Here is a 26,302-nt window from a genome sequence, read left to right as displayed (position 1 = left end):
TCTCTCAGTGTACTCCAAGAACAGCTTCAAACATCTGTTTCTGCATCATTCACTGTTTATTAGCCACCAGTCTGCTGTTGTGTTCAGTGCTGTCGGCCTCTGACAGTAAAGCCTCATTTCTGCTGTTCCATGGAAACTTTTTAAAATGATGACAGATTACAAACTCTCAGCTGTGTCTGTAATCAAACCTCTGTAACTTTGCTTCACTTCAGCAGCATCAGCTCATGTTCACATGTTGCTTCATGGTTTGCTTCAGTTTTTGATCGACTGCAGAATATTTTGAAGGTTATCTGCTATAAAAAGCCAGAAGAGGAAAATCTGCTTCATGTGTTTCTGTTTGATCCTCAGTGACTTTGACACAAAGGCCTCTGCTGTGATGATCACACCTCTGATCAAGTCTCACAGTGTCACAACTGATAAATGATCAGAGTTAGAATATTTCTGACTGTCTGCTGTGTGCCGTGACCTTTGACCTGCTAAAGACAGTCAGCTGTGGATTATTCATTGTTGTGTCTGATACTTAGAACTGTGAGGAAGAAGCTACACAGTTAATCAGGGTCCCCTCTCTCTGAATCAGGAAAGGTGGGCAGGCCGCGTGTGGGCCGCGGGCCATACGTTGAGTATCACTGTTTGAAATGTGAACATTGTTCTGCTGCAGTCAATGGACTAAACCAGAGAAGAAGAAAACAGACTTTACCATGAAGATCCTCAGTGTGGATCAGTATAATATCAGCCTGATGTCTGCAGTTTAGTGTCAGCACAACTTTCACATCATATTCATCTCAGCACAACTAAAACATGCTGACTGACCTCAGAGTTTCAAGTTTACATCCTGGACTCTCCAGGAAACCACACAGATGCTTCACTCCTGGATCCTGCAGGTTGTTCTTAGTTGAAGAAGAGGAGTCATTACTCAGGTCCAGCTCTCTCAGATGGGAGGGGTTGGACTTCAGTGCTGCTGCCAGATAATCAAGGCCAATATCTGACAAATCACAGCTCTTCAATCTGTATAAAGAATGAAAGATGTAAGTTTATTAGACAAAGTGCTTGAAATCATTCAGTGTTTCATCATCTGTTCAGAGCTGAAGAAGGTTCAGAATGTAGAAGTTTAGAAAATGGAAACTCCAAACAGCTGAAGCCAACAGGAAGCAGCTTCAAACAAACACAACAAGAGAAAAAACTCTGAATGTTTCACATTAAAGTCGTACATTTCTCATAAAAACAGGACAAAGACTTGAAAAAGTCGTGTTTTTCCTTCCAGGAACCACATGGCTTCACTTTTAAAGGTGAAGTGTGACAGAAATGGACATATTTGAAGTCCAACACCTTTTTCCAGTCACATTATTAAAGCAGACAAACTACAAGCTCATTTTCATTCCAACAAGTCATCTTCTGACCTGGACTAACAACACTGGTCTCTATGTGCAGCTGGCTGTGAGACCAGTGCTCAGGGAGCGTCTACAAAGTGCAACACTGAAAGAACATCACACACTCATTTGCTTCCAGCACTTTCACACAATCATCTACTGTCATTATTCATGTTTGCAGTTCATGCTGTAACTCTGTGAATGTCCTGGAACTGTCAGCAGTGTGGTTACGTCCTTTTGACCTGAGTTTCCACAGCTCTTATAACAGCAGTGTACATTCACCTGCAGGCACACGCTGCCTCTGCTTCAGCTCTGTTTATGAAGCACAAACTGCAGGAACCAAACTCAGACTGGCTCATTTCAATCATGTCTGCTTACAAAGACACTTTGAAACTCTTATCAGTATGTTTCCTGTCCTACTAGGACGGATCAAACTCTGGACCTTTGTTGTGGATCAGTGAAGGATGCTTAGAAATCCCTCCTGCTGCCTGAGCTTGAACATCATCAGCACTTTAACACTGAGCAGAGGGACGTGGAAAAGGCCTTCTGTCTTTATCTGACTCAACTGTTTCCTTATGTGGGCTGAAGAAAACACCGTTGTAGACTGTATTTATATGAAACATGTATATTTAATGCATTTAATGTATTTGAACCATATTTAATTCATATTACAGGATGTAACAGCTGCATATGTGTCAACAATAATGGCTTTGATTTTGCCCCCTATGAACATTTCTGTAGCTCCGCCCCTGCAGCAAACGTGTGTGAGAGCAGCCACGGCCCGCTCCTCCATGGTTTCATTCACACTCATCTCATACTGAACACACACACTTTGTAGGAATCATCAGTACTTTGACTGTTTCTCAGGTTAGCTTCAGGTTAGCCATTTAGCATTTCTCCAGTCTGAGTCACAGAGCGTCACATGACGTGACAGAAGCTGATTGGTCAGCTGCAGTGATGGTGGTGGAGCAGCATTAATGATGATGCTGTAGAACAACAGGAACACGGGGATATCAGACTGTTAGTGGGTTTAGTCATTCCTGCTGCACTTTGTCCTTCTTATTGAAGTGAGCTGCTGAGAGCTCACACTGTTCTCTGTAGAAATGATGTCAGTCTGACTCGTCACATGTTTGGAGGCGTGTTTGATGTTTGCTCTTCTGGAAACTCTCAGTATCAAATATGGAAGATGCAAAGGAGACACGCTTCAGTCTGTATGGACCCGTTTCTACATGTTTGTACATCAGCTTATCAAATCCTGTCTGCTGTCTTCATTTATTGCTCTTCACCAGCTTCACTGTCACTGTGTGGGCGGAGCTGCCTGAGCCCCGCTGTTAGGTTTTGTATTGTTGATTGTCATTTATGCTTAGAAATATTTAACCATATATGCTTAGAGGTGTATAATCAATTGTGTACTGATAGGATGTGTGATCTTTAGCAGGCTGCAAAGGCTTGGTGTGTATTCCACACTGGAATGCACACCTACATCCTGGGAGCATGGGAAGAGGTCGTACCTTGTTTTATTGTTTTATGGCAGGATAAACGTGGCTGTATCTGTTTTAGGCTAAGTGCCTTTTGTTTAGATGAACTGTTGGACTTCCAGACCAGCAGGTTTAGGGAAGTCATTTATGGGGTCACACTCTGACCCCCCCCCCCACACACACACACACACACAAACAGTATTCTTTGTTCACATGTATACCTATGTAGACGTCATATGTTAATGACCCTATGCATATTCATGTTACCACAATAAAAGGAGTGCTATGGGGAACGACACTTGGCTCCAGGCAGGTCTCCCTCATGCATAACTTTCTGCTTCTTAATTCAGATCAAACTGAGGTTATTGTACTCGGCCCTGAAAAGCTTAGAAATATGGTATCTAAGCAGATTCTTACTCTGGATGGCATTACCTTGGCCTCCAGTAACGCTGTGAGGAACCTTGGAGTCATTTTTGACCAGGACATGTCCTTCAACGCACATATTAAACAAATATGTAAGACTGCTTTCTTCCATTTGTGCAACATCTCTAAAATTAGAAATATCCTGTCTCAGAGTGACGCTGAAAAACTAGTTCATGCATTTATTACTTCCAGGCTGGACGACTGTAATTCATTATTATCAGGATGTCCAAAAAACTCCCTGAAAACCTTCAGCTAATCCAAAATGCTGCAGCAAGAGTCCTGACAGGGACTAGAAAGAGAGAGCATATTTCTCCTGTTTTGGCTTCCCTTCATTGGCTTCCTGTTAAATCCAGAATTGAATTCAAAATCCTGCTCCTCACATACAAGGTCTTAAATAATCAGGCCCCATCTTATCTTAATGACCTTGTAGTACCATATCACCCTATTAGAGCACTTCGCTCTCGCTCTGCAGGCCTACTTGTTGTTCCTAGAGTATTTAAAAGTAGAATGGGAGGCAGAGCCTTCAGTTTTCAGGCCCCTCTTCTATGGAACCAGCTTCCAGTTCGGATTCGGGAGACAGACACTATCTCTACTTTTAAGATTAGGCTTCAAACTTTCCTTTTTGCTAAAGCATATAGTTAGGGCTGGACCAGGTGACCCTGGATCCTCCCTTAGTTATGCTGCAATAGACGTAGGCTGCCGGGGGACTCCCATGATGCATTGAGTTTTTCCTTTCCAGTCACCTTTCTCACTCACTATGTATTAATAGACCTCTCTGCATTAAATCATATCTGTTATTAACCTCTGTCTCTCTTCCACAGCATGTCTTCATCCTGTCTTCCTTCTCTCACCCCAACCAGCAGATGGCCCCGCCCCTCCCTGAGCCTGGTTCTGCCGGAGGTTTCTTCCTGTAAAAAGGGAGTTTTTCCTTCCCACTGTCGCCAAAGTGCTTGCTCATAGAGGGTCATATGATTGTTGGGCTTTTCTCTGTATCTATGAAGCGCCTTGAGGCGACTTTTGTTGTGATTTGGCGCTATATAAATAAAATTGAATTGAATTGAATGAGTAACAAGAAGAACTTTGCCTACTTCGTGTCTTGCTTGCTGTGTAATTATATTGTCTTCAACGTTCCAGCGAATAGGTTCAAGCTACAAACCTATCACCCGCCCACACAGACACATCTCCTCTCTGGAGCTAAACTTCTGCTTCATCTCCGCCTCTTTTCTTCATCCTCCACTTCTCTTTTCTCTTCTTCAGTGTTCTGCAGCCACAGAGCCTCACAGCCGTTAGCACGCCCATACCTGAGCAGCTAGCATTACCCAGCATGCCGTGCAGCAGTGTCAGTTTGTAAATGTGCAAGAATTCCTGCTCCAAACTGTTTCACAGAGTGCTGTGTGCTGTGACCTTTGACCTGCTAAAGACAGTCAGCTGTGGATTATTCACTGTTGTGTCTGATACTTAGAACTGTGAGGAAGAAGCTACACAGTTAATCAGGGTCCCCTCTCTCTGAATCAGGAAAGGTGGGCAGGCCGCGTGTGGGCCGCGGGCCATACGTTGAGTATCACTGTTTGAAATGTGAACATTGTTCTGCTGCAGTCAATGGACTAAACCAGAGAAGAAGAAAACAGACTTTACCATGAAGATCCTCAGTGTGGATCAGTATAATATCAGCCTGATGTCTGCAGTTTAGTGTCAGCACAACTTTCACATCATATTCATCTCAGCACAACTAAAACATGCTGACTGACCTCAGAGTTTCAAATCGACATCGTGGACTCTCCAGGAAACCACACAGATGCTTCACTCCTGAATCCTTCAGGTTGCTGTAGGTTCCACTCAGGTCCACCTCTGTGGGATACGAGGGGTTGGACTTCAGTGCTGCTGCCAGATAATCAAGGCCAATATCTGACAAACCACAGGTCTTCAATCTGTATAAAGAATGAAAGATGTAAGTTTATTAGACAAAGTGCTTGAAATCATTCAGTGTTTCATCATCTGTTCAGAGCTGAAGAAGGTTCAGAATGTAGAAGTTTAGAAAATGGAAACTCCAAACAGCTGAAGCCAACAGGAAGCAGCTTCAAACAAACACAACAAGAGAAAAAACTCTGAATGTTTCACATTAAAGTCGAACATTTCTAACAAGAGGGTTTTAAAGACAGCGTCACTGATGATCATCTTCTGCCCAGTAAAACTTTGGTTTTCCACATGTGAGTGTTAATGATGCACAAAGACTGTGAGTGCAAAGAGGGAGCGAGGAGGATGACAGAGAGATGGTACAGGAGCATCAAGAACCCGGCGAGGAAATGAGCAGAAGGACTTTGGAGCCTGTTGGATTGAAGCTTTCACAGAGACGTGTTTGACTGGACACCACCAGGACAGACTTTTAATCCCAGCATTTGGATGAGCTTTCTGTCTTTATGTTCACAAATGATGCTGTAACTCTGTGAATGTCCTGGAACTGTCAGCAGTGTGGTTACGTCCTTTTGACCTGAGTTTCCACAGCTCTTATAACAGCAGTGTACATTCACCTGCAGGCACACGCTGCCTCTGCTTCAGCTCTGTTTATGAAGCACAAACTGCAGGAACCAAACTCAGACTGGCTCATTTCAATCATGTCTGCTTACAAAGACACTTTGAAACTCTTATCAGAATGTTTCCTGTCCTACTAGGACGGATCAAACTCTGGACCTTTGTTGTGGATCAGTGAAGGATGCTTAGAAATCCCTCCTGCTGCCTGAGCTTGAACATCATCAGCACTTTAACACTGAGCAGATGGACGTGGAAAAGGCCTTCTGTCTTTATCTGACTCAACTGTTTCCTTATGTGGGCTGAAGGAAACACAGTTGTAGACTGTATTTATATGAAACATGTATATTTAATGCATTTAATGTATTTGAACCATATTTAATGCATATTACAGGATGTAACAGCTGCATATGTGTCAACAATAATGGCTTTGATTTTGCCCCCTATGAACATTTCTGTAGCTCCGCCCCTGCAGCAAACGTGTGTGAGAGCAGCCACGGCCCGCTCCTCCATGGTTTCGTTCACACTCATCTCATACTGAACACACACACTTTGTAGGAATCAAATCAAATCAAATCACTTTTATTGTCACATCACATGTGCAGGTACACTGGTACAGCACATGTGAGTGAAATTCTTGTGTGCGAGCTTCACAAGCAACAGAGGTGTGCAAAAATACAATAACGTAAACAAGCAGAATACAAGAATGGCTACATCTGAAACTAATAAATATATGTACAATATATAATAGTGTATGCATTTCTGGATGTGTATACTAAATATTTTCCTACGTGTGTGTGTGTGTGTGTGTGTACACATATTTTACAAATTAAATAGAGTAAACAATAAATATATAAAAATATACTGAGTTGAATATGTGCAAAACAGTGGCATTACTGTACAGTATGTAGTGCATAATGTTGAAGTTCCAGTAGTGAAGGTGAGGTGTCTATGAAGTGTTCAGCAGTCTGATGGCCTGGTGGAAGAAGCTGTCTCTCAGTCTGCTGGTTGGGGACCGGATGCTGCAGAACCTCCTTCCTGATGGAAGTAGTCTGAACAGTTGATGGCTGGGGTGACTGGAGTCCTTGATGGTCCTCCCCGCTTTCCTCAGGCAGCGCTTCCTGTAGATGTCTTGGAGGGAGGGAAGCTCACCTCCAATTATCCGTTCAGAGCACCGCACTACTCGCTGGAGAGCTTTGCGGTTGTAGGCGGTGCTGTTGCCGTACCAGGTGGTGATGCATCCAGTGAGGATGCTCTCAATGGCACAGTGATAGAAGGTCCTGAGGATGCGGGGGCTCATGCCGAATCTTTTCAGCCTCCTGAGAAAGAAGAGGCGCTGCTGCGCCTTCTTCACTGTTTTGTTTGTGTGTACTGACCACGTAAGATCCTCAGCCAGATGTACACCAAGGAACCGGAAGCTGCTCACTGATGGGGGTGTGTACTTCTCTGCACCTCCGGAAGTCCACTATCAACTCCTTTGTCTTTGCGACGTTGAGGGTGAGATGGTTGTCTTGACACCAGTGGGTCAGGGCGCTGACCTCCTCCCTGTAAGCCGTCTCATCACCATTGGTGATAAGACCCACCACTGTAGTGTCGTCCGCAAACTTCACAATGATGTTGGAGTTGTTAGTGGCTGTGCAGTCGTAGGTGTAGAGTGAGTACAGGAGAGGGCTCAGTACACACCCCTGTGGAGCACCAGTGTTCATTGTGATGGGGGATGAGGTGATGCTGCCCAGTCTGACCACTTGGCGTCTGTCAGACAGGAAGCTAAGGATCCAGCTGCAGAGGGAGCTGCTCAGTCCTAGATCCTGCAGTTTCCTGTCCAGCTTCGAGGGAACGATGGTATTGAATGCTGAGCTGTAATCTACAAACAGCATTCTCACATACGTGTCTCTCTTCTCCAGGTGTGACAGGGCAGTATGTAGTGTCAGGGCTATGGCATCATCAGTGGACCTGTTGTGGCGGTATGCAAACTGTAGAGGGTCCAGTGAGTCGGGTAGTGCAGAGCGGATGAAGTCCCTGACCAGCTTCTCGAAGCATTTGCTCACGATGGGGGTCAGGGCTACAGGTCGCCAGTCGTTCAATGAGGAGATGGTGGAGGATTTGGGTACAGGGACGACGGTGGCCATTTTGAAGCAGGCTGGGACTACAGACAGAGAGAGGGAAAGGTTGAAGATGTGCGTGAACACTCCAGCCAGCTGAGCCGCTCATGACTTGAGGACGCGGCCGGGAATCCCGTCCGGACCAGTAGCTTTGCGTGCGTTCACCTTCCTGAAGCACTTCCGCACATCCTCCTCAGACACAGCGTGCGCACTGACGTCATCCGCGGTGCGCACACTGTCCGGTCTCATGGTGTTCGCTGTGTCGAATCTAGCGTAGAATACGTTTAGATCCTCACACAAAGAGGCCGTGGTCTGTGGTGTGCTGGTTTTCCCTCTAAAGTCTGTGATCGTGTTTAGTCCCTGCCACATACTCCGAGGGTTGTCAAACTGTTGCTCCACCCTGTCCCTGTACTCACGTTTGGCTGCTTTGATCGTCTTCCGGAGTTGGTAATGTGCGTGTTTGTAGTCCGATGTGTTCGCGGAGGCAAAGGCGGTGTTCCGTTCCGCCAGTACCGCGCGAACATCTCCGTTAATCCAGGGTTTTTGATTTGGGAAGGATTTAACTGTTATGGATGGGACGACATCTTCCACGCATTTCCTGATAAATCCACAGACTGAGTCTGTGTACTCATCAATGTTCCTAGCAGCCACGTGAAACATTTCCCAGTCCGCGTGATCAAAACAGTCCCGCAGCGCAGACTCCGATTGGTCCGTCCAACAGTGCACCGCCCTCCGGGTTGGAGCTTCCTGTTTCAGCTTCTGCCTGTAGGCGGGCAGGAGCAGGATGGAGCGGTGATCTGATTGGCCGAATGGGGCGCGGGGGAGGGCTTTGTACGCATCCCGGAAAGAGGTGTAGCAGTGGTCAAGTAGCCGGTTTCCACGAGTGCTAAAATGGATGTGTTGGTGGAGTTTGGGTGAGACTTTCTTCAGGTTTCCCTTATTAAAGTCTCCGGCTGTGATAAACGCTGCCTCTGGGTGTGCGGTTTCCTCGCTGCTGATCGCGCTGTACAGTTCCCTGAGTGCTCGGTCAGTGTCGGCTTGTGGGGGAATGTAAACAGCCGTAATAATCACTGCTGTAAATTCCCTCGGTAGCCAGAATGGCCGGCACTTAATCATCAGGTACTCCAGATCCGGTGAGCAGAAGGATTTGACCGGGTGCACGTTCACATAATCACACCATCTGTTGTTGATCATGAAACATACACCACCGCCTCTGCTTTTCCCAGTAAGATCCTGTGACCTGTCCGCGCGATGCATGGAGAACCCCGGTAGTTGTATTGCGGAGTCCGGTACCTTGTCCGATAGCCAGGTTTCTGTGAGGCAGATCACGCAGCAGTCTCGCTTCTCTCGCTGGAATGAGATCCGTGCCCGAAGCTCGCACAGCTTGTTCTCCAGAGACTGCACATTAGCCAGTAATAAACTGGGTAACGGTGGTCTGTTAGTGCGCCGTCTCAGTCGAACAAGAATGCCAGATCTTCTCCCTCTGCGTCGGCATTTGCGGCCTCCAGGGCCAGAGAACAAAGGCGTCTCAGGTGAGATGAATGGGGGGTCTGCAAACGGAGCGTCCGTGTTGCAAAACTTGAACTCCAGAAAGTTATAAGAAAGACCGTCTTTTATGTCCAGTAAGGTTTGTCGGTCGTACACGTACTACTTCGTGTCTTGCTTGCTGTGTAATTATATTGTCTTCAACGTTCCAGCGAATAGGTTCAAGCTACAAACCTATCACCCGCCCACACAGAAACATCTCCTCTCTAGAGCTAAACTTCTGCTTCATCTCCGCCTCTTTTCTTCATCCTCCACTTCTCTTTTTTCTTCTTCAGTGTTCTGCAGCCACAGAGCCTCACAGCCGTTACCACACCCATACCTGAGCAGCTAGCATTACCCAGCATGCCATGCAGCAGTGTCAGTTTGTAAATGTGCAAGAATTCCTGCTTCAAACTGTTTCACAGAGTGCTGTGTGCCGTGACCTTTGACCTGCTAAAGACAGTCAGCTGTGGATTATTCATTGTTGTGTCTGATACTTAGAACTGTGAGGAAGAAGCTACACAGTTAATCAGGGTCCCCGCTCTCTGAATCAGGAAAGGTGGGCAGGCCGCGTGTGGGCCGCGGGCCATACGTTGAGTATCACTGTTTGAAATGTGAACATTGTTCTGCTGCAGTCAATGGACTAAACCAGAGAAGAAGAAAACAGACTTTACCATGAAGATCCTCAGTGTGGATCAGTATAATATCAGCCTGATGTCTGCAGTTTAGTGTCAGCACAACTTTCACATCATATTCATCTCAGCACAACTAAAACATGCTGACTAACCTCAGAGTTTCAAATCGACATCGTGGATTCTCCAGGAAACCACACAGATGCTTCACTCCTGTGTCCTTCAGGTTGCTGTAGGTTCCACTCAGGTCCACCTCTGTGGGATACGAGGGGTTGGACTTCAGTGCTGCTGCCAGATAATCAAGGCCAATATCTGACAAATCACAGCTCTTCAATCTGTATAGAGAATGAAAGATGTAAGTTTATTAGACAAAGTGTGAGCTTTAAATCATTCAGTGTTTCATCATCTGTTCAGAGCTGAAGAAGGTTCAGAATGTAGAAGTTTAGAAAATGGAAACTCCAAACAGCTGAAGCCAACAGGAAGCAGCTTCAAACAAACACAACAAGAGAAAAAACTCTGAATGTTTCACATTAAAGTCGTACATTTCTAACAAGAGTGTTTTAAAGACAGCGTCACTGATGATCATCTTCTGCCCAGTAAAACTTTGGTTTTCCACATGTGAGTGTTAATGATGCACAAAGACTGTGAGTACAAAGAGGGAGCGAGGAGGATGACAGAGAGATGGTACAGGAGCATCAAGAACCCGGCGAGGAAATGAGCAGAAGGACTTTGGAGCCTGTTGGATTGAAGCTTTCACAGAGACGTGTTTGACTGGACACCACCAGGACAGACTTTTAATCCCAGGATTTGGATGAGCTTTCTGTCTTTATGGTCACAAATGATGCTGTAACTCTGTGAATGTCCTGGAACTGTCAGCAGTATGGTTACGTCCTTTTGACCTGAGTTTCCACAGCTCTTATAACAGCAGTGTACATTCACCTGCAGGCACACGCTGCCTCTGCTTCAGCTCTGTTTATGAAGCACAAACTGCAGGAACCAAACTCAGACTGGCTCATTTCAATCATGTCTGCTTACAAAGACACTTTGAAACTCTTATCAGTATGTTTCCTGTCCTACTAGGACGGATCAAACTCTGGACCTTTGTTGTGGATCAGTGAAGGATGCTTAGAAATCCCTCCTGCTGCCTGAGCTTGAACATCATCAGCACTTTAACACTGAGCAGATGGACGTGGAAAAGGCCTTCTGTCTTTATCTGACTCAACTGTTTCCTTATGTGGGCTGAAGAAAACACCGTTGTAGACTGTATTTATATGAAACATGTATATTTAATGCATTTAATGTATTTGAACCATATTTAATGCATATTACAGGATGTAACAGCTGCATATGTGTCAACAATAATGGCTTTGATTTTGCCCCCTATGAACATTTCTGTAGCTCCGCCCCTGCAGCAAACGTGTGTGAGAGCAGCCACGGCCCGCTCCTCCATGGTTTCGTTCACACTCATCTCATACTGAACACACACACTTTGTAGGAATCATCAGTACTTTGACTGTTTCTCAGGTTAGCTTCAGGTTAGCCATTTAGCATTTCTCCAGTCTGAGTCACAGAGCGTCACATGACGTGACAGAAGCTGATTGGTCAGCTGCAGTGATGGTGGTGGAGCAGCATTAATGATGATGCTGTAGAACAACAGGAACACGGGGATATCAGACTGTTAGTGGGTTTAGTCATTCCTGCTGCACTTTGTCCTTCTTATTGAAGTGACCTGCTGAGAGCTCACACTGTTCTCTGTAGAAATGATGTCAGTCTGACTCGTCACATGTTTGGAGGCGTGTTTGATGTTTGCTCTTCTGGAAACTCTCAGTATCAAATATGGAAGATGCAAAGGAGACACGCTTCAGTCTGTATGGACCCGTTTCTACATGTTTGTACATCAGCTTATCAAATCCTGTCTGCTGTCTTCATTTATTGCTCTTCACCTGCTTCACTGTCACTGTGTGGGCGGAGCTGCCTGAGCCCCGCTGTTAGGTTTTGTATTGTTGATTGTCATTTATGCTTAGAAATATTTAACCATATATGAGTCTGCCTACAGGAGGGAGGTTGAACGTCTGGTGTCCTGGTGCAGCCACAACAACCTGGTGCTGAATGCCCAGAAGACAGTGGAGATTATTGTGGACTTCAGGAAGCACACAGCCCCACTCCCCCCCATCATCCTGTCTGACACCCCCATCACCTCTGTGGACTCATTCCGCTTCCTGGGTATCACCATCACCCAGGACCTGAAGTGGGAGCCCACCATCACCTCCGTCATTAAGAAAGCCCAGCAGAGGATGTACTTCCTGAGGCAGCTGAAGAAATTCAACCTGCCAACACGGACGATGATGCAATTCTACACCGCAATCATCGAGTCCATCCTCACCTCCTCCATCACCGTGTGGTACGCTGGAGCCACTGTCAGGGACAAACAGAGACTGCAGCGTGTTGTGCACTCTGCTGACAAGGTGATTGGCTGCAGACTCCCATCTCTGCAGGACCTGTACACCTCCAGGACACTGGGGCGTGCAGCTCGGATCTCAGCTGACCCTTCTCACCCGGGACACAGTCTGTTTGACCTGCTCCCCTCAGGCAGGAGGCTCCGGTCCATTCGCACCAGAACCTCTCGCCATAAGAACAGTTTCTTCCCCTCTGCTGTCGGACACATGAACAATAACCGTATGACTGTTCCCACCACTAACACCCTACGCTGTGTTCACTGCATCATTCCATGTTTGGCACTGATCACCACCTGCACTCATGTATATATCATGTATATATCTATCTACTTAGCACTTTTAATTCTTATTCTTATTTTTATATTTTTATGACAGTATGTTTGCACTGAAGCACCGCAGCAATTTCCTAATGTTGTAAACCTGCTCAACATTTGGCAATAAAACCCTTTCTGATTCTGATTCTGATTCTGATGCTTAGAGGTGTATAATCAATTGTGTACTGATAGGATGTGTGATCTTTAGCAGGCTGCAAAGGCTTGGTGTGTATTCCACACTGGAATGCACACCTACATCCTGGGAGCATGGGAAGAGGTCGTACCTTGTTTTATTGTTTTATGGCAGGATAAACGTGGCTGTATCTGTTTTATGCTAAGTGCCTTTTGTTTAGATGAACTGTTGGACTTCCAGACCAGCAGGTTTAGGGAAGTCATTTATGGGGTCACACTCTGACCCCCCCCCCCCCCCCCCCCCCCCCCACACACACACACACACACACACAAACAGTATTCTTTGTTCATATGTATACATACCTATGTAGACGTCATATGTTAATGACCCTATGCATATTCATGTTACCACAATAAAAGGAGTGCTATGGGGAACGACACTTGGCTCCAGGCAGGTCTCCCTCATGCATAACTTTCTGCTTCTTAATTCAGATCAAACTGAGGTTATTGTACTCGGCCCTGAAAAGCTTAGAAATATGGTATCTAAGCAGATTATTACTCTGGATGGCATTACCTTGGCCTCCAGTAACGCTGTGAGGAACCTTGGAGTCATTTTTGACCAGGACATGTCCTTCAACGCACATATTAAACAAATATGTAAGACTGCTTTCTTCCATTTGTGCAACATCTCTAAAATTAGAAATATCCTGTCTCAGAGTGACGCTGAAGAACTAGTTCATGCATTTATTACGTCCAGGCTGGACGACTGTAATTCATTATTATCAGGATGTCCAAAAAACTCCCTGAAAACCTTCAGCTAATCCAAAATGCTGCAGCAAGAGTCCTGACAGGGACTAGAAAGAGAGAGCAGATTTCTCCTGTTTTGGCTTCCCTTCATTGGCTTCCTGTTAAATCCAGAATTGAATTCAAAATCCTGCTCCTCACATACAAGGTCTTAAATAATCAGGCCCCATCTTATCTTAATGACCTTGTAGTACCATATCACCCTATTAGAGCACTTCGCTCTCGCTCTGCAGGCCTACTTGTTGTTCCTAGAGTATTTAAAAGTAGAATGGGAGGGAGAGCCTTCAGTTTTCAGGCCCCTCTTCTGTGGAACCAGCTTCCAGTTCGGATTCGGGAGACAGACACTATCTCTACTTTTAAGATTAGGCTTCAAACTTTCCTTTTTGCTAAAGCATATAGTCAGGGCTGGACCAGGTGACCCTGGATCCTCCCTTAGTTATGCTGCAATAGACGTAGGCTGCCGGGGGACTCCCATGATGCATTGAGTTTTTCCTTTCCAGTCACCTTTCTCACTCACTATGTATTAATAGACCTCTCTGCATTAAATCATATCTGTTATTAACCTCTGTCTCTCTTCCACAGCATGTCTTCATCCTGTCTTCCTTCTCTCACCCCAACCAGCAGATGGCCCCGCCCCTCCCTGAGCCTGGTTCTGCCGGAGGTTTCTTCCTGTAAAAAGGGAGTTTTTCCTTCCCACTGTCGCCAAAGTGCTTGCTCATAGAGGGTCATATGATTGTTGGGCTTTTCTCTGTATCTATGAAGCGCCTTGAGACGACTTTTGTTGTGATTTGGCGCTATATAAATAAAATTGAATTGAATTGAATGAGTAACAAGAAGAACTTTGCCTACTTTGTGTCTTGCTTGCTGTGTAATTATATTGTCTTCAACGTTCCAGCGAATAGGTTCAAGCTACAAACCTATCACCCACCCACACAGACACATCTCCTCTCTAGAGCTAAACTTCTGCTTCATCTCCGCCTCTTTTCTTCATCCTCCGCCTCTCTTTTCTCTTCTTCAGTGTTCTGCAGCCACAGAGCCTCACAGCCATTAGCACGCCCATACCTGAGCAGCTAGTATTACCCAGCATGCCGTGCAGCAGTGTCAGTTTGTAAATGTGCAAGAATTCCTGCTCCAAACTGTTTCACAGAGTGCTGTGTGCTGTGACCTTTGACCTGCTAAAGACAGTCAGCTGTGGATTATTCACTGTTGTGTCTGATACTTAGAACTGTGAGGAAGAAGCTACACAGTTAATCAGGGTCCCCTCTCTCTGAATCAGGAAAGGTGGGCAGGCCGCGTGTGGGCCGCGGGCCATACGTTGAGCATCACTGTTTGAAATGTGAACATTGTTCTGCTGCAGTCAATGGACTAAACCAGAGAAGAAGAAAACAGACTTTACCATGAAGATCCTCAGTGTGGATCAGTATAATATCAGCCTGATGTCTGCAGTTTAGTGTCAGCACAACTTTCACATCATATTCATCTCAGCACAACTAAAACATGCTGACTAACCTCAGAGTTTCAAGTTTACATCCTGGACTCTCCAGGAAACCACACAGATGCTTCACTCCTGGATCCTGCAGGTTGTTCTTAGTTGAAGAAGAGGAGTCATTACTCAGGTCCAGCTCTCTCAGATGGGAGGGGTTGGACTTCAGTGCTGCTGCCAGATAATCACAGCTGATCTCTGACAAACCACAGCTCTTCAATCTGTATAAAGAATGAAAGATGTAAGTTTATTAGACAAAGTGCTTGAAATCATTCAGTGTTTCATCATCTGTTCAGAGCTGAAGAAGGTTCAGAATGTAAAAGTTTAGAAAATGGAAACTCCAAACAGCTGAAGCCAACAGGAAGCAGCTTCAAACAAACACAACAAGAGAAAAAACTCTGAATGTTTCACATTAAAGTCGTACATTTCTCATAAAAACAGGACAAAGACTTGAAAAAGTCGTGTTTTTCCTTCCAGGAACCACATGGCTTCACTTTTAAAGGTGAAGTGTGACAGAAATGGACATATTTGAAGTCCAACACCTTTTTCCAGTCACATTATTAAAGCAGACAAACTACAAGCTCATTTTCATTCCAACAAGTCATCTTCTGACCTGGACTAACAACACTGGTCTCTATGTGCAGCTGGCTGTGAGACCAGTGCTCAGGGAGCGTCTACAAAGTGCAACACTGAAAGAACATCACACACTCATTTGCTTCCAGCACTTTCACACAATCATCTACTGTCATCATTCATGTTTCTGCTCCTCTGGATTCACACGGAGCCTCTGCTCATGCCGTTGCCATGGTGAATCATAGTATGTGGCTCGATAACTCAGACTGAGCATGCTCAGAGCTGATTGGCCTGACTCTGATCAGCTGATCCAGAAGAGGAAACTCTGCTATATGTACATTATTACATCTACACCTGAATCACAACACTCACACAAATATATCAACTGTGTTTAATATTTTGGCACATAGATCATTTATGTGCTTCAGCTCTTCTTACATTTTACCACCAACATGTTTCAAAAGGAGCAGCTTTTACTTTGAAGGCCAGCTGTCTGTGTTTCCTGTTTTCATTGTTGGATAATGAAATAAGTCGATGCTTCAGTGCTTTGAATTGTGTTACACAAAGCAAAGTTTCTCGTTGTTCAGGCAGAATCGAGCGTTGAAGAATGAATTCACACGTCAATAAACATTTTCATCAGCACAAGCAGGACAATGAAAGCAGGAAATACCCCAAACTGCTATTTCTCATTCTACAACTTCAACAACTGCACATGAATTATACTTCATACACAGACCCACAGTCTCTGATTGCTCTGAAATCTCACTGACAGCCAATAGAAATAAAGAAAAGTCCAGACTGACAGTCTCTGTGGGGTTAGGCAGTGAACTGCTCACGCTGCGTTCAAGTGCATCACAAACTATTGGAATTGGATCCAACTTTGTGAAGCAGATTTTTTCTCAGCTGCTGTTTTGAACATTTCCTCATGAACTGTATTAAACTCTGTAAATGAACTGAGAACTATTTCTACATTTGAAACTATGGATTCATTTTCCCGTTCACTTCTGTACGTTAGTGTATAAATGAATGTTAGACTGGGCTCCATGGAAACACTTGGACTGGTCTCAGCTGCCTTCTTTCTGTAGTCCTTTCTCTTCTCCAGCTTCTGTTTGAAATCCTCTCACAGAGCCTGAAACCTGCTTTGCTGTCATGTTTGGGCCTGTGTTCCTCTGCTTTAACACAAACCTCACCACAGCAGCTGTGTGGGTCGTCTCTGTAGCAGCCCGATCAGCTTCTGATACATGAACATCATCACAGCTCCTAACTTCACCTTTATTAGCTTTGACATTCATGTCTTTCTTTTCTCTGTCTGTTTCCACACAAGCTCAAAGTCTCTGCAGCCTGTTTTTATCTGCTATCATCAGATCTCCAACAGCCTCATTCACATCCCTCACACACTCTACAGCCTCACCAGTACTGACTTCATCTTCACTGACTGATGGAGCACAACATGAACCTGTGGAGGCTGAAAAGCTGTCCTGACAAACATCTCCCCGTCACCACTCCACTTCTGTCAGCCTTTAAATGAACCCTGCTCAAGTCTGTAACTTCTATTTGGAGCCAAGAGGAAAACTGTTGTTCAGTCGTTTGGAAAGACACAACATTTCTGAAAGCACTCAAACTTCTTCACATTTGTCTTCAGACACATCCTGAACATTTAGGAACTAAAGAAAGTTTCAAATATCAAAGATCAGAAATATAGAAAAACAACAACAGCTGCAGTCAGTGAACTCACCTCAGAGTCTCCAGTCGACAGTTTGGACTCTCCAGTCCAGCACACAGAAGCTTCACTGCTGAATCCTGCAGCTTGTTCTCACTCATGTCCAGTTCTGTCAGATGGGAGGGGATGGACTTCAGAGCCGAGGCCACAACTTCACAGTGAGTCCCTGAGAGTCCACAGTCAGCCAGTCTGTGATCATAGAAAATACAAAATGTGTTATTATAAAAGCAGAAAGTCTGCATTATAAACACAGACTGAATGTATATGAAGACAAAACAGAGTGAGGTCATAATCTGATGAACATCTGCTCTTCACATCTGTGCTTCAGCTCCTCTTACTGTGTTTGACATGACACAACGATTCAGTCTCTCTCAGACCTGCAGACTTTTAATGAGAATCTTTGTTTGGCTTTAATCTGCAGATGAAGGAGGAAGATGGTGTCACATTTAGGCTTCCATAATGTCCACAGTCTGTCAGTGAGATCTGATCCAGAGTCAGAGTGAAGACACACATGTGGACTGTTTCCTGTCTTGAATCCAGAACATTTTGAATGAGCTCAGCTCAGTGAAGAGTTCCAGCTGGAAAGACGATCTCTGTTTGCTACCTGCTGCTGTCAGGTACGACTGTTCACGTCCACACTCAGGAAAAATCTGCTGACTGTCACCAAACGGAGCAGAAATCTCATCACTGGACAATAATGATGAATGAACTCAGAGCTGCTGATATCACATCTGATTTCAGGGGAACTAAACACAGAAATGATTGGCTCGTTTTAGCTTTCTGAGCCATTAGTCTGCAGGTTTATCACTAGTTGGCAGAAACAGACTTGTATTAATGTTCAGCGCTTCAGTGTTTATGACTCCAGATCCAGGTGACAGCAAGTCAAAATGATGTTACCTGTCTGTGTCCAGCAGCAGCCTTTGAATATTGTTATAAACTCACATGGATCAGTTTGTCTTTGATTGGTTTGTAAAGTTCAAATTCATTTATATTCATCAACTCTAAATGAAAAATGTTTTTCTTCTTCTATGTTTATTGTTAGAGTAACAAATTCTTATAGTTTCCTGTTGTTGAGAATTTCAGTGTAAAACCACTCGGACCTGTGCATCACTGCACACTGTGAAAGTATTACTGCAGTTTAATCTATAATCCTAATCAGTGTGTTTACTGGACTGTAGTCAGACCTCCGTTATACCAAAGGAAACACTGAACGTCTTCAAAGTCACAATAAATTTATAATAAATGCTAATAAATACTGGAGTGTTAGAAAAGATGCTTCCAGCGTGTTTGTCTTTGATAGGGTTTATTCTGTTCGTCTACAGTCTGACCACTTGGGGGCGCTTTTGTCTCTTTTGCTCTGAGCCTTGGGTTTATTCAAACTGATTTTAATAAACTATTTTATGCAAGTTGAAGCTTCATCTCCATCTCCAGTGGTTGTTGCATATTTTATGACTATATTAGTAACAGTCAGAGAGTTTAGAGTAAATTAGATCTTCACGTTTGATTTTTGACACAACATAAATGGTGAGCCAGTGTCAGAGGAAGTGACAGCATCCACCGAGGACCGGGGAGAGTGGGAGGACTGGGGGACCAGGCCAACAAAAAGGTGATCACTGATACAGGTCAGCAAACATTTGCTCATTTGGTGTCTTAGAGCAGACTCCGCCCAGCTTTGTCGTCCATGGTTGCTTTTTCAAAGGAATCTAGTTACATATTATTTTACTTAATGATCTACTGACACCACTGACTATGCAGGACAACCCCACGTCTGGAGCCAGTGCACATGTGCAGTTCAATTCCTGGGCAGGTTCTGAAGATGGCCGAGCTGTCGAGGATAAAGTTACTAATGTGAAGCTAATGTGGTTAATCAAGATCTTCATAACTATGTGGAGCACAGTGTGCTTTCATCGTGGAGAAATCACACTGAAGAACTCGGCACACATTTTGGGGGCCTTTCTGTTTGTTGCTACAATCTGCAAATTTCATTAAAAGTTTAATAAACTATCATCTGGTCTTTATTTTTAGTTAGCACATACCTTAAAAACTCTAAGCTGTAAGCTAATGATAGTTATATAACAGCAGATGCATGCTGGTGCAATAAGCTGTATGTTTTATTTTTGATCTGATTAGTCAAATAATCACAAAAATAATTGTTTGTGGCAGCCCTAGTGTGACCTCAAATAAGAAATGATTGCAGTTTATGACTGAGTAACTAAACTATCACCAACTGATAATATTAATGATCACATCTGGACTCACCGAGCCTTTCTGCAGTTCCTCACAGCTGCAATCAGTCTCAGTCGTCCGTCCTCTGATGTTTTGTACTCCTTCAGGTCCAACTCATCCAGAACCTCCTCTGACATCTGCAGCATGAAGGCCAGAGCTGAGCAGTGGATCTCAGAGAGTTTCTTTGATTTGTTCTCTGACTTCAGGAACTCTTGGATCTCCTGAGATAATAAGATGTCGTTCATCTCCATCAGACAGTGGAAGATGTTGATGCTTCTGTCAGGAGAGGATTTTGTCTTCCTTTTTTTTAGATTCTTGATGACTCTCTGGATGGTTTCTGGACTGTTCTCTGTCTGACCCAGCAGACCTCCTAAGAGTCTCTGGTTGGACTCCAGACAGAGGCCATGAAGGAAGCGAACAAACAGGTCCAGACGACCATTTTTACTCCTGAAGGATTTTATTAGTGTTTCCATCAAAAAATCATCCAGAGATGACTCTCTGTATTTTTTTCCCAGGAAGTTCTTCAGCACCTCTGACTTCCTGTTGGTGAAACAGTGGAACATGTAGACTGCAGCCAGAAACTCCTGGATGCTCAGATGAACAAAGCAGTAGACTGGTTTCTGGAAGATCACACACTCTCTTTTGAAGATCTCTGTACAAACTCCTGAGTACACCGAGGCCTCTGTCACATCCAGACCACACTGCTCCAGGTCTTCTTGGTAGAACATGATGTTTCCTTTCTCCAGATGTTCAAACGCCAGCCTCCCCAGCTTCAGAAGAACTTCCCTGTCAGCCTCCGTCAGCTCCTGTGGACTCGTCTCATGTCCCTCGTGGTACTTGTTCTTCTTCCTCTTTGTCTGAACCAGCAGGAAGTGTGAGTACATGTCAGTCAGGGTCTTGGGCAGCTCTCCTCTCTGCTCTGTAGTCAACATGTGCTCCAGAACTGTAGCAGTGATCCAGCAGAAGACTGGGATTCTACACATGATGTGGAGGCTCCTGGATGTCTTCATGTGGGAGATGATTCTGCTGGACAGCTCTTCATCACTGAATCTCCTCCTGAAGTACTCCTCCTTCTGGGCGTCAGTGAAGCCTCGTACTTCTGTTAGCCTGTCAACACATGTAGGAGGGATCTGATTGGCCGCTGCAGGTCGGGAAGTTATCCAGACGAGAGCCGAGGGAAGCAGATTCCCCTGGATGAGGTTTGTCAGCAGCTGGCTGACTGATGACTTCTGTGTGACATCAGACAGCAGCTTCCTGTTGGTGAAATCCAATGAAAGTCTGCTTTCATCCAGGCCGTCAAAGATGAACAAAAGCTGAGAGACAGCCAGCTTCTCTGCTGTGACCTTCTGTAATGTTGGATGGAAAACATGGAGCAGCTCCAGAAGACTGTACTGCTCCTCTCTGATCAGGTTCAGCTCCCTGAATGAAAGCAGAACCACCACACTGACATGTTGGTTCTCCAAGCCCTCTGCCCAGTCCAGAGTGAACTTCTGCACTGAGAAGGTTTTTCCAACACCAGCCACGCCGTTGGTCAGAACCACTCTGATGGGTCTCTGTTGGTCAGGTAAGGCTTTAAAGATGTCCTGGCACCTGATTGGAGTGTCATGGAGGGCGTCCATCTTGGAAGCTGTCTCCAGCTGCCTCACCTCATGTTGGCTATGAACCTCTTCACTCTGTCCCTCTGTGATGTAGAGCTCAGTGTAGATCCTGTTGAGGAGGGTTCTACTTCCTGTTTCATCACTTCCTTCAGTCACACGTTCACATCTCCTCCTCAGACTGATCTTATGTTCATCTAAAACCTCCTGCAGACCAACATCTGCTGAAAGAAAGAAAAACAGACAGAAAACTCTTCAATGTCTGAACAACAGCAAGAAGTCCAGTTTTCAGAAATGAGTCCATCAGCAGACAGATGTTCAGTCTTACTTTGTACACAGCTGCTCTGACTGGCTGTCTGCAGTCCAGCTCTGCTTCTGGATCTTTCTCCACACTGGGGACAGGACCAGTCTCCTGATGAAGCAGACTGGTCCCAGTATGAGGAGATGCACTGTCTGCAGAACCAGTGTCCACAGCTGGTAGAGACTGGATCCTTCAGGACGTCCTGACACAAAGCACAGCAGGACAGCTGCTCCTCCTCACAGACACCACTCCTCTTCCTCTTCCTCCCTCTGTGAACACATTTCTTTATCACTAAAATCATTGACTGTCAGTGACAAACATCCAGATTTGATGACACTGTGCAGAAGCTCTGATGGTCACAGAGAAAAGTCAAAGTGGAGAAACTTGTGTTTGAGTTCAGAATCCAAGTTTCCTTTGCTGTTCCTGCCTGTCTTATTAAACACAGAGTGATCAGCCTACAAACTCCACAGTAAAAGCCTTCATCACAGAGCTGATTATGTCCTTCACTGGATGTACTGGAAGTTTGGGATCCATCACTCTGAACTGACCTTTGACCTCCTCTAAAAACTGTGGTGGAGCAGCGGTGTCACATTCAGAGCTTTCAGCTTTATTTTGAAAGAGTTCAGTCATCAGGAAGTGAACTTCTTGGTTCTGATTTCCTTTCTATTATTTTACAGAAGTGAAGAAGAAGAACTAAAAGCTTTGAAATGATCTGAGTGATATTTTTGAACATTGCCACCAAATTGAGTTCAGCCTCCAGCAGTAACTTTGTTTCATGATGCCTCCCTGATGATGTGATGTTTGATTACAAACCTGTTTATGTGTTAGACATTAATCACATGAACACAGGCAGAAAAAAGAAGCCAATGAAACAAATGACAGAAACGTGTTCATTCACTGCCATGATCCATATTTGATATGTACAGATGTTTGTAAAGAACACGTGTGCAGCGCTTTGTTCTGAGTATCTGCTGTCAGCACACAGTGCAGCAATAACTACAACCACACGTTTCTGTAGATCCTGAACATCAGCCTGGAGGAATCTGACCTCAGGTCTGCACACAGACGAGCTTCACCTCTGGGATGATGCTGGCTTCAGCTCCTTCTACAATCAGGCAGAAGCTTCTGCACCATCAGGACACAAACAGAGAGGAGCTTCTATCCTCAGACCAGCCAAGTCCTAAATCAGAACATGCTCCCCTCATAGCATCACCATCAGGGTTTAAACAGGACCTTACATCATGTTCTTGTCTCACTGTCATATTTCAGATCATACCTGATTCATTATGACGTCACACGCTGCTACACTGATCCTGCTGCTTCATTACTGCTGATATTACTCTGCTCACTCTGTTCAGTTACTCTGTTTACATCACTTTGCTCATTTGCTTTGTTCTGCTTGCACTGCTCTGTCAGTACATGCTGTGCTAATGTGGCACAAAGCACTTTAACATTACATCTGCACAATGTTTCATTATTTCATTTAATGATTGTTTCTAATGTTTTGTCCAGTCACAGGAGCAGCTCAGCACATTTCACTGTGTTGTACGTGTATGACGATGCCTGTGACAAATAAACAGCCTCGGACTCTTCAATCTTCTGCATTTCTTTGGAGATCAGCTCAGTGGCCTGTTGAGACCATCTTTCTATTTCTGATGACTCAGTTCAGATTATTATCCTGATACTTTCTTTTAAAATGTGATGAAATCATTTATCTGATGTTCTGACACAAACACACCAAAACAATCCCAAATAGCACAAACCACCACGTTACACACAGTGTAATAAAAATACAGGCAACTACAAATAAAAACACTTTAAAATATAAACTAAAATTACAAAGTGGTCACAGAATTTCAAACACCCGTAAATGAGTCAGCAGCTCTCTTACATGGTCAGCTGAGCTCCATGATTGAAGAACATTGTTGCTGCAGGTTCATCACTGAAGAGTGGAGGTTTGTTTCTGGACGAGTCACTCCTCACAGACACACAGCTGGATGCTGGAGACTGTGACCTCTGACCTCTGCAAACACAAACACATCACATGAATTACTGATTAATCTGTTTAAAATCTTTTAAGCAGCTGCAAACACACAAACTGGATGATGTGATGGTTTCTGTCAGTAATAGTTGTCTCAGATTAGAGTACAGACGGCTGCAGAGACGTTCACAGCAACAGAGAAGAAATCATTACCTTGGATTGCATTACTACTACGATTGATACTAGCATTATCGTACCCGGACCACCATTAGGAATCATTTATGATGTCACTGGCAGAACATTTATAGAAACAACCTTTGAACTCTGAGTCAGCAGCTCTCTTACATGGTCAGCTGAGCTCCATGATTGAAGTTCACTGTTGGTGCAGGTTCATCACTGAAATATGGAGGATATTCTTTGGACCAGTCACTCCTCACAGACACACAGCTGGATGCTGGAGACTGTGACCTCTGACCTCTGCAAACACAACCACTTTGCATTCATTTCATATCAATTAGTACACCACAAAAGGCATGCAAGAAACACAGTATGAAGGCAAACTTCTGGCTTCAATAACATTCAATAGGTCAGGTGGAAACTTTTCTCAGATTTGATTCATGTTTTTATAGAACGATCCAGCTAAAAAAAAAAAATATCATTAGGTCAGGGGTCAGCAACCTTCAGGACCCAAAGAGCCATTTGGAGCCAGTTTCCACGCAAAAGAAAACACTGGGAGCCACAAATACTTTTTGACATCTAGAATGAAGATAACACTGTATATACTGTTTTTTACCTTTATGCTTTGTGTGAACAACTAAGGTGTGTTGCTTATGAAATCCATGAAGTGCTACAGAGAAAATTACATGTTATTTATGTAATGAACACATTTGAACTCTTAAAGAAATATAACAAAAGACCCCTGCATTAGTGTTAGTCAATGTTGCAACTGAACTGAAAAACAAAAGATTTTGGTCCAAAGAAACAAAGTCACTATTAATACAACACAACCCCCCCAAAAAGAGCCATGTAGACCCCGGGCTCTATGGGTCTTGTGCTCGGAGCTTGTTCCTGTGCTGCCATGATTAGTGCCTCTGTGCTGTCTTTCAGTCCAGCTTTGTTCAGCCACTGGTAGGATTTCTGGATGTCAGCCACTTCCTCTGCCTGCTGGTGGTGCAAACTGTGTCGTTCTGAGTTTCATTGGACGTCTTTGTCCAAAGCACCAGACAAAGGGCAAAGTAGATGCATTTGCATCAGCAGGAAAATACACCCCAAACTAGCATCATCATTATACAACTTTAACAACTGCCACTAAATGATACTTCATACACAGACCAGTGTTAGGTTAAGTTATGATGTCACTGGCAGAACATTTATAGAAACAACCTTTGAACTCTGAGTCAGCAGCTCTCTTACATGGTCAGCTGAGCTCCATGATTGAAGAACATTGTTGCTGCAGGTTCATCACTGAAGTCTGGAGGTGTGTTTTTGGACCTGTCACTCCTCACAGACACACAGCTGGATACTGGAGACTGTGACCTCTGACCTCTGCAAACACAAACATCAATAACTGATCAGTTCTCTCTGACAGCCATATGATCAGCTGATCCCTCTGTGATATTGTGTCTGCCTCATAACGCTGACAGGTCAGCCAATCATCAGCCAGTTTTTCTGTCTCTGAATGAACTCAGTTTGTTCTCAGCTCTTCTCTCTGATTCTGCTGCACTGACTTCACTTAAACTTACAGAGTTCAGATCTTAGCAAGAAAACAAGTCAATAAAAATCAAACTCAGATCAAACAGTTTGAACCAATCACAGATCAATGATTCTGTCATGGTTATGTTGAAATGACTAATAAAGTTAGTAGTGTTCTTACATTGTTGCTGCAGGTCCATGACTGTAAGGTGGAGGTGTTTGTGTAACCCCGTCACTCCTCACAGACACACAGCTGGATGCTGCTCCGTCCTCTTCCTCCATCTTCTTGATGTCAGGGTGGAGTTAGTCTGAGAGGTAAACACACACACTCAGAGGTGCTGTTGTACTGGAAGCATCACACTGACGACTTTCTAATGTTGGAGCTTTGGCCCTAAAGTCCAAACCAGTTATTTTAGAGGCTCAAAGTCTTTAAAAAACACCAAAACCATCACATTATTTAATAAGTACATGATCAGGTGGATGAAGGAACTCAGTGTGTTTGGGATCATCATCATGGTGAGGAGCCCACATGTTACGGCTCCTTTGGAGAGAAGCTGAGGATCACTGCAGGAAGTGAGCTCATGAAACCAAACTGCTGTTTGTGAGCAGGATGACTGTTATTGGACCTGCTCTGTGTTCTACATATGATCAATACTTCAAATATCTGTAAACATCTCATTTTATATTTGTTGCACTTGGTCACATCTGTCTTTAAAAATAGATTTTTAATGTCACTGAGAGTTCTTTTCTACCTTTATTGATTTATTTTGGAATAAATTAAATATAAAGGTGCCAAAAACTGCCTGCAGCTTCTGCTCTGTGACAGGAAACTACTGTCAGGCTCAAAATGACTTCAGATTATTCATCACAGAGTGTTTATGGATCACAGGACACGTTACAGTTTTACAGCCTCACGGACATAAAACTCTTAAAGTTTGTTTCTGAAGGGATTTTCAGATCAGACCTGATGTTT

General features: G+C 44.3%; 2 protein-coding genes across 3 annotated transcripts in view; both read right to left on the bottom strand.

Moving 5' to 3' along the window:
• Nucleotides 1-26,302, bottom strand: part of LOC146642787 (NACHT, LRR and PYD domains-containing protein 3-like) — a 204,838-nt gene that overhangs the window by 7,805 nt on the left and 170,731 nt on the right. The window lies entirely within an intron of this gene.
• Nucleotides 792-25,654, bottom strand: LOC146642792 (protein NLRC3-like). 2 transcript variants are annotated; one of them, XM_085397245.1, is made up of 7 exons: nt 25,511-25,654; nt 21,684-21,925; nt 19,794-21,579; nt 17,550-17,723; nt 15,268-15,462; nt 5,017-5,196; nt 792-1,005 (listed from the first exon to the last, which is right to left on the bottom strand). In XM_085397245.1, the coding sequence occupies exons 1-7, from the start codon at nt 25,609-25,611 to the stop codon at nt 792-794; spliced, it is 2,892 nt and encodes a 963-aa protein (XP_085253371.1). In that variant the 5' UTR covers nt 25,612-25,654. The 2 variants fall into 2 exon arrangements, with proteins under 2 accessions (XP_085253371.1, XP_085253372.1); XM_085397246.1 differs by lacking the exons at nt 5,017-5,196; nt 25,511-25,654 and adding an exon at nt 24,015-24,137 and having other exon boundaries at nt 21,684-21,780.

Source organism: Rhamphochromis longiceps, linkage group LG23 (genome assembly GCF_057381845.1).
Source record: "Rhamphochromis longiceps isolate RC_006_pf linkage group LG23, R_longiceps_female_GT1.1, whole genome shotgun sequence".
Lineage (NCBI taxonomy): Eukaryota > Metazoa > Chordata > Actinopteri > Cichliformes > Cichlidae > Rhamphochromis > Rhamphochromis longiceps.
This window is presented reverse-complemented; position numbering and strand designations above follow the sequence as displayed.